We start from the raw sequence: 9,210 nt of genomic DNA, 5'->3' as shown, positions 1-9,210 counted from the left end.
CCTCAGGAGAAAAGACCTGGCGATCTGCTCCTGTAAAGTCAAGTCCAAAATGTGCATGACCTGGGTATCTAGAGAAACAAGTCACACATGGGCCCAGGGAGTCAGGGACTAAAACCCAAACCCAAACCCATTGCCATCCAGCTGGTTCCAACTCATATCAACCCTATAGCACAGAGTAGAGCTGCCCCATAGGGTTTCCAACGAGCTGTCGGTGGATTTGAACTTTTTTCGTTGTTGTTGTTAGCAGTGGAGCTCTTAACCACTGTGCCACCAGGGCTCCAAAAAGGGACTAGGATGGATGAAATCATTGTAACTGCAAAAGAAACCTCAGCAACTCTCTCAGCTGCTCCACAGGGCTGAGCTGAGCTGGCCTCTGCCCTCCAGCCCAGCCGTGCTTTTGGGGAGGGTATTTGGTGCCCAGGCAAGACAAGAAGTTTGTTGGAGTTACGTTTGAACTCTGGGGCTCGGCTCAGGGGTTGGTTTTTCTCAGGAAAGAACCTGTTTAGCCCAAAGGTGAGACTAATGGTGGTCCTTTCTGGTTGCAGGGAGGTGTGAGCAGGCCCCTTTAATTGGAGGCTTCTAATTAGCCTCATCTGGGGTCGAAAATCTCAGGCTCTGTGGCCTGGTTTGCAATTCCAGGCTCAACGCCCCAAGTCACTCCTCCTCCTCTCCAGTTACTCTGTGCGGTCCCTCCCTCCACAGTCCACCGCACAGATTTCGGGAGAGCTGGGAACGCTGGCTTCTGCCGGCTGGCTTATATGGTCCAGAAAATGCGTTTTAAATCGGTTCCAGGATGCGCTCATCCAAGAATTGGACACCATCTGGGGGAGGGGGCAGGGGGTGGAGAGAGACCTAGTAACACCCTAGCGACGATCCCGATTTGCTTCCCCAAGGTGCCACCACTCCTGGAGTGGTGGGGCTACCAGTCGGCAAGGGCACAGGGGAGGGGCAAAATGGTGGCAACTTTACTCCAAGATTTGTGCGTGTGTCCGAACTTTCAGCGCCCCTCTTAATTTAGGGAGGTGGGCATTCCCCAAATGAATATTTTCGGAGATAAGCCTATCTCCGCCAACCCAGACATGGACCCCAACTGTTCGGAGGAAAGGATAGGTTCTTGCCACAGGAAAAACCACCTGTGGTTTGGAGCCTCTCTGTCAACTCGGGGCGGGCGGTGCAGAAAGCCAGGCGGGAGGGGCAAGGAGCAGGAGTGGGGGCGGGGAAGGTTGGGGCGCCTTCACAGTAGGGGCTCCCCCGCCCGCCCCAGTTCGACTCTGTCGAGCACAGCCTCCCCGCTCCCGGGAGAGACCGAGAGCGCCCTGGGCGCCTCCCCGTTACACAGTCCTATCCCTTTAAATCCTCGTGTCGGGGATGGGTGGCCGGGACGCCCCGGCTGGATCCCATTTCCAAGCCGGCCTGGACAACCGGGTTGCTGGACTCCCAGGGGTTCCCGAAAAGACCCGCGGGCCAGGCCAGGCTTGGCCGCGCTTCTCTCCAGACTGCGCGCGCGTCCCGGGGGCCTGGGGCCCGGTGCGGGGGCGCGCGGGCGGGGTGAGGGCGCCGGGCGGGGGCGCGCGGGCGGGGTGTGGGCTCGCGCCGCGCCGGCCGAGCGCGTGAGCTACCCGGAGCGCACGCCGCCGCCGCCGCCGCCGTCGCCGCCGCCCGGGCCGCCGCATTGCTGCTGCCGCCGCCGCCGCCCCGCGCCCGCCCGCGGCCCCCAATATGGTGCAGCCGTCCGCGCCGCCACCCGTGCCGCCGCCGCCCGCGGGCTCCGCCGCCGCCCTCGGGCGCCCGCAGCGCGGCAGCCGCAGGTGGGGCGCTGCGCCCCGGGCCTGAGCCCGTTCCGCCGCGTCCCGGCGCCCGGCCCAGCTCGCCGAGGCTCCCCGGCGCGGGCTCGGCCGCCGAGGGGCATTTGCTGCTGAGGTGGAGCCGTTTGCACCCGCCGCTCCCGCTCCTGCCCCCTCCCGCCCCTCCCCTCCGCTCCCCTCCCCCCCTCCTCCCCTCCGGTCCTGTTTCCAGCGGGAGCGCGAGACGCTGGTCAGGCTCCGCGGCGCAGCTCGAAATGAATAATCGCCCCCAATTGACTTAAATTCCACTGAAGCCGTCGCTGCGGCCGCCCGCCGCTGGAGATCTGGTCGCCGTATTTTTCGCTTTCTCCATTCTTCTTTAAAAAAAAAAAAACCAGCCAACCAGCCAACCAAGAATCCGGTTTGTTAATCGCCTTCTTTTTTTTTTTTTCACCGTTTGTGGGATTTGCAAACCGAGTTTCATGCATGTCAAGTGGGGGTAGGTTTAATTTTGACGATGGAGGGTCCTACTGCGGAGGCTGGGAGGACGGCAAGGCGCACGGCCATGGTATCTGCACCGGCCCCAAGGGCCAAGGCGAATACACCGGCTCCTGGAGCCACGGCTTCGAGGTGCTGGGCGTCTACACCTGGCCCAGCGGCAACACGTACCAGGGCACCTGGGCGCAGGGCAAGCGTCACGGCATCGGCCTGGAGAGCAAGGGGAAGTGGGTGTACAAGGGCGAGTGGACGCACGGATTTAAGGGGCGCTACGGGGTGCGGGAGTGCACGGGCAACGGGGCCAAGTACGAAGGGACCTGGAGCAACGGGCTGCAGGACGGCTACGGGACCGAGACGTACTCGGATGGAGGTAGGTGCGCCGGCGGTCGGGGCCTGTTCTTTCTCTCGCCCCTGCTGCTGATCTCCGGGGAAGTTGAGCTGCTCTCTCCAGTTGGGCTGTGGGCATTTCTTGGGGCTCCTTGGAGGCCACAGCGGCCCCTGGCTACAGGTTGCCCTGCTGTCTGGTGGGGGCCAGTGCCCCGGTGCCGCTGAAGGGTGTTGGGGGGCTTTCCAGGAGCAGAGCTGGGCCTGGGGAGGGGAGCTGAGGAGAGCACCCGAACATTAGCCAGAAGCAGGCAGGGACCTGCGAAAAGGCCAGGCTGGGCCAATGGCCGCCTCTGGACCGCCAAAGGGGGAAGTGCAGGGAGACGGCCCCCTCCCTTGCTGGCAGAGTCCCCCTTGGTGTGGCTTCCAGGGACAGGCCCCAGCTTGGCTTCTTGTTTTCATGCAGTGCTGAAGGGCCTCCCTCAGTCCAGAATCAACCCAAGCCAATGGAAAGGGAGTGCTTTGTAGCGCTAGAGGCGGGGGATGCAAACCCAAACCAAAACAACAAGGCAATAAACTTCTAGGTGGTTGGACGCGGGCTAGCGTCTAAGCAGGCTGCTGGAGGGAGGGAGGCCCATCTGTTTAGCGAGAGCCCAGGAATCTGGGATGTAAGTGGCTGAATCATTTTCCCCATCAGTTCAGGGACTGGGTCTGTGCCTCCATCCTAAGATGCCGCCACACGCCACACTCTGGGGTAGAGCCTGGGGCTGGAAGCCGGTGAGCTGCCTGCCTGCGCTTTTGTAAGATGGTTTCTGTGCTGGGAACTGTGGTCTGGCTGGCATCTTAATCCTTGTCCTGGACACTCCAGTGACCACCCCTTGGTGCATCAGAGACGCACAGAGCCTTTATCCTTGCTGGAAGCCAGATCCAAAACACGCCTGCTTTTAACATGCCCCTTCCCTCCACCTCAGAGCTAATCCCCAGAAGTGGCTCCCTTGCCTCCCTCTTGGTGGCTTGGTTGTTTTAGGCATGGAAACCTGGGAAAGAGGGAGCCACGGCAATGACTTATGTGCTTCTGCCAAGAATAAAAGCCATGAGTGTACGTGTGGTCTTTGACTCCCTGCCTTCTTGCTTCCTTTGAGCCTCATGAAGAAAGCTCTCAACACCTGCTCACTGGCCACATTCAGGAGTGACGGAGGGCTGGAGAGTAATTATTATTTTGGCTTATGCAACCGAAAGGCAGGGTTCATTATTACCCAAAGAGGAGGAGTCTGGGGCAGTTAATTATATAATGGTCCTGCTTGTCACAGCCCTGCCCAGCCCTAGTCCCAGGCGGCCTTTTCTGTGCTGTTGTTGTTTTCATGGAGCAGGTTGGAGAGCGCCCCTCGCCCTGGGGTGCTGGGGCCCGGGCTGGAGCAGACAGCCCTCCCTCTGTCTTGGCCATGGGCTTGTGTGTGTGTGTGTGTGTGTATGCCCCCGCACAGGCAGGACAAGGCCAGGCAGCAGATGTGGGTGGCCACGGCAGCGGGCAGGCAGCCTGGTGCTCCCAGCTGGTCTGTTTGTGAACCCAGGGGCAGCTGTCACCCCCAGGGCTACTCTGCAGAACCATCTCTCTGGGGTGCTCCCAGCTGTGCCTGTGCCAGGAGAGCTGCCTCCCTATCCCTTGCAGGCCAGCCTCACGCAGAGCGTGGAGAGAAAAGAACCCAGGCCCCTCACCTTTGTGCAACTTCCCAGGATATTAAGAGTGGCATCTAGCACTCTGGTCTGCCCACCATTCTCAGCCATCTCCTGTGGCTCCCGTGGCTCAAAGAATTCATGTTTTCATTCAAATGTTTATTGAGCGCTGACTACATGCTGGATGCTGCTGGCCCTGGAAAAGCAGCGACAAAGCAGGGAAATGTTTTTGCCCTCATGGAGCTTACGTTTTAATGGGAGGAGGTAATAGCTATGTTGTTGTCATGTAGGGGATGGGAGGATCTGAGACTGTGGCTGGCTATGAGTTTAGAGTGCACTGTTGACAGGAGAAATTTTTTTTTTCCAATGTATCCACTTCCTTTGGGTCTCTGCCCTCCATAACCAGCTAGCAAGCTTTCTGCATCATAAAGCACTCCCCGCTGCATGGTCCTGTTTGAGCCTCATGCGATAGCAGGGCAGAGATTGTGCCTATTTTACAGGCGAGGTCAGTGAGACCCAGGGGTCCATGCGACTGGCCCAGAGTCCCCATATTGGTGGCAGAGCCAGGGTTTAAACCCAGTTGTGTCTGGGCCAAGCGCACTTTCTCCCTCAACATACTGCTCAGATTTGTTTCCCTACCCTCAAGGGGCTCATGGCTCTCAGCTCTCTGGTGGATGAACAAAAGGCAGGCACACAGACCTGGGGCTTCAGGGTGGCCACTCCCTTCTGGGTGGCAACGTGGCACGACAGAAAAATTGACCCTTCTGGTCTAGATGCCTGGGACCACTTTTCTGGAACACAGTCCCTGCTTCCCATCAGGAAGGAGGTGACTGTTGAGAATGTGTGCCCTCGGGCAGTCTGTCGGCCAACAGAGCCAAATGGGTGTCATCATCCACCGGAACACAGGTAAACGGTGGAGGCTTGGCTTCTTGTTCTCAATCAACTGATGGTCAGTGATGGGGCACACACTGGAGTGGTCAGGGAGAGCCTTTGTGAGTTAATGGTTCTGACTCCAATCTGACTTTTCCTTTGCACAAGAGAGAGAAAAACTAGGCAGGCATCCGCAAAGCTCCAAACTTTAGCCCTGCTCCAGTGCTGACTTGGGGAAACGCATGTTTTATGAATAATGCAGGAGTGGCAAATGCACGCCACATTAGCTCACGTTGGTATGGAATCTATTTCCACTGGCCACACTTCTGCCAACTTCTCCTACCCCAGGTTTGTCCTCACCTGTGCGCAGGCAGGTGACGCTCGTTGATGGGAGCTGAGTGGCTCACAGTCTGCCGTGGCAAGCCCACGGAGATGCTAGGGCCTGGGGGTGTTGGATTTGCCAGCCTGGGCTTGAGTCCCAGCTCTGCCATGGCCTTGCTTTGTGACCTTGGGCAAGTTACTTCACCTCTCTGAGCTTCTGTTTCCTCATCTGTACAAAGGGAGCTAATAACATTAGAAAAGTAGGGGAGAACTAATTGGGATGGTGTGTGTGGCTATGGAGTCCCCGGGTAGTGCAAATGGTTAATGTGCTCAGCTGTTAGCCAAAAGGTTGGTGGTTCAAGTCCACCTTGAGGTGCCTCAGAAGAAAGCCTGGAGATCTACTTTTGAAAAATTAGTCATTGAAAACTCTATGGAGCACAGTTCTACTCTGACACACATGGGGTCACCATGAGTCGGGGTGGACTCGATGACAGCTCTTTTAACAGGAATATAGTAAGCATTCATTATTATTTCTTGTTACCATTCACATTCAATGAATGTTACTTAGAATGATCATTATTGTAACAGTACCTGGGACACGATAATGAGGATAATGATGAAAATGATAATTAGTGGCAATATGCTACACTTAGTCCGTACCTGGCATGCAGCAAGTATCTACACTGAATTACATAACTTAGTTCTTACATCACTATAGGGTTGACCTCATCATTAGTCCCACTTTACACATTGGGAAGGTGAGGCTCAGAGAAGCTAGATGGCTTGGCTGATGAATACTGGATGGAACCAGGATTCATACTCCGGAGAGAGCTTCCAGAGCCTGAGCTTTTATCCATTATACCTCTCTAAACTTCCTTGTAGAAAAATTCCTCCTCGCTTCTTCCTCTTCCTCCACACTCATTCTTCTCTTTTGGGTAAAGCAGCCCAGAGTTGTAGTTAAACACACAGGAGAATACAGGTACACCTGCGCCCTACCCGTACCCTCCCTCCAGTCTAACTGCAGTGCTCCACCTTGTCTCCACTCGACTCACTGGACCCTGGTGCCTTGCTGCACAGGTACATATTTCCCTTTGCATGCCATGTATACAGAACCCCTCAGACCAAAAGTTACCCCCTACAAGTAAACCCACCCACACCCTGAAAGATATGAGTCATCCACACACCCAGCCTCTCCCCCATACACAGATTCCGTTCACTGGCCCAGATCCCTCAGCCCACACAAATCACACACACCCACAGTCAAAATCCAGAACCACCCAGGCGCCTGCGCACGAGCACACACACACGGTACACCTGTCACCCGGAGACATTTTCCACCCTGTCCCCCCAAACACAGCCATGTGCATCCTCCCAGCATTGTCTGCACGCTGCTATCCGAGCATCCGGAATCTCTGCTGGTTCCTGCTCCCGAGAAGCACATTATCACTCTAAGTGGAGGATGCCAGCCTCAGAGGAGGGTTCAGATTACAGATGTGGTATTATGCTTTGTTTCCATCTTAAATACATGTTTATGCTGCTAGTGCCTCCTGTAAGGGGGAAAAGCCATCAGAACAAAATAAACTACCATTGGGCATATTTCCGGTGGTTGGCCATAAATATGTGAAGCTGTAAACTCTTTTTTGCCCAAAAGCCTAGGCTAAGAAGGAGCAGGTCCGTCAACACGGATATTATGCAAAAAAACTCATTTCAGAAACAAAAAGAGGCAAGAATTTAGCAATGAGAGATAAAAAAAAACAGTTCCTCAGATTTGGTTTCAGCCACTTTAAGGGAAAAAAGTCTCCATAAGGTGAAAGGAGAAGGGAAAAAACAGATACTAGTGTCTTCGTTGCCAATTATAGCTGGGAGAAAAGCATTACTGAAAAGCATCCCCTCACCCCAAACTCAGCCCTCAAGCTATTTGACGTGCTTTATATAAAGAACCCTAATGCAGGCTGGGGAGGAGACGAGGGTCAGCACCCTCCTAAAATAGCTAGTCCACAGGGTGGTTAGTGAGTAGCCGTTGCTGACGTTAACAGTTAACACAGCTAACCTGAGGAAAGGGAGAGCCGTAGTTCATCTTTTCTGAGGTCACCCAGCTAGAGAGATGGAGTCCCAGAAAAAAGATGGTGATGGTGGCAGTAGGGAAGGGCCAGGGACCTCTGCAATTTCTCTCCTGGACTCTCTTTCTCTTTCCCCAGGCCTCCACAAAACTCTAAATACAACTAGCTACCAACACTGAGCTGATGATTTTGTGGGCAAACCGGGCTATATGTAACACTTTTTATGTCCTCAAATGACAAAGAGATACTTAGATTTGTGGAGACTAGAAGAAAGATGTTTGTTTAAATTTTCCACAATGATCCATCCCTTCTTGGCTTAGCTGCTCCCCCAACTTGTAGTCCTGTCGCGCACATGGTGGGTGAAGGTGGGCATGGCATGGGGGTCCTGGCTTTGCCACAAATAGGCTCTCTGGATTTGAGCAAGGGGCAGGCTTTCTTTAGCACACCATGTCTTCCTTCACGAGGGGAGGTGGTCTTCTGGCTGTAGAAGTGTGAGGCAGGCTCTTCAGCACCTTGGAGAGCGCTCTCCTTGTGCACTGCCTCTGCTGTCTGGGATTTCCGGCTTTGCTCCCATTCCCTTCAGGTGATCTGTCAAGCCAAACCACATCTCCCACGCGTGACCACCGCGCCATGAACCTTCTGGCACATTTGAACATTGGAGGTTCACCTGTTCCCACTCTGCCACTGTGTGGGTTCCATACTTTGAGAACACTGCCATGTGGAGTGTTTGCCTATTTTTTTTAAGTTACTTTTGGTCTTTCACCCCAATACTGTCAGCCCTTTCTAAAATAGTTGAGTGCTTTTGCTTGCCAAGCAGTTTCCTGGTCAACTGAGAGAGCATCTGCCAGCTATGACGTGGGTTTGAGGTAGGGTTGGGGGACTTAAGTAAGACTTGTAGAAGCTGCTCTGAAGTCAAAGTTTTATTTCTGCTCGGGTTATGTGTGTTTAGTTCCTATGGAACATAACAGAGGTTACAACTGCACAGTCAAAGGCAAGCAAAGGAAAGGTTTTGATTGTAGCAACTAAAGAGACAATATTTTGTCACAGCCTCTTCAAGTCGGTATCAATGGATTAATCATCTGGACCAGCCCTGTCTAATATGGTGGCTACTGGCCACACATGCCTATCTGAATTTAAATTTAAATTAAATACAATAAAAAATCTAGCTTCTCAGACATACTAGACACTTTTCAAGTACTTATAGTCACATGTGACTAAACCCACTGCCTTTGAGTCAGTTCCCATGCGTGACCCTATGGGATTAGAGGCTAACATATTGGACAGTGCAGATGTAGAACATTTCTATCCTGGCAGAAAATTCTATTGGAAAACATTGGACTAGAACGTAAGCTTCATGTCATCCACTGCTATGTGCCCCGTGACTAAACTAGTGCTGGCATATAGTGGTCATTCAATAAATATTTGTGGAACGAATGGACCATGCAAATAAGTGCGGTAGTATTTGTTCACTTCATTCACCATCCATCATTTCACACATCCATTTCATTGCAACAACTTGGAACTAGACAGAGATAGTTTAAAGGAAAATCTTCCCCCAAAACCCTTTTGCCAACAGGTCAACCCCACTTTAAAAACCCCCTTGAAGCATCACTGTTATAATTCCGTAATCAGTTTTGTTTTGTTGTTGTCTTTGTTGCTGCCCATCTGAGACTCTGACA

General features: G+C 53.7%; 1 protein-coding gene across 1 annotated transcript in view; it reads left to right on the top strand.

Moving 5' to 3' along the window:
* The first annotated feature begins 2,027 nt into the window (after nucleotides 1–2,027).
* The window catches only part of JPH3 (junctophilin 3), a 57,048-nt gene continuing 49,865 nt past the window's right edge, over nucleotides 2,028–9,210 (top strand). The window contains exon 1 of the mRNA XM_003418068.4: nucleotides 2,028–2,652. Coding sequence (XP_003418116.3) covers nucleotides 2,271–2,652 — 382 coding nt within the window. The 5' untranslated portion in view covers nucleotides 2,028–2,270. The remainder of the gene's footprint in view (nucleotides 2,653–9,210) is intronic.

This window comes from Loxodonta africana, chromosome 21 (assembly GCF_030014295.1).
Source record: "Loxodonta africana isolate mLoxAfr1 chromosome 21, mLoxAfr1.hap2, whole genome shotgun sequence".
NCBI lineage: Eukaryota > Metazoa > Chordata > Mammalia > Proboscidea > Elephantidae > Loxodonta > Loxodonta africana.
This window is presented reverse-complemented; position numbering and strand designations above follow the sequence as displayed.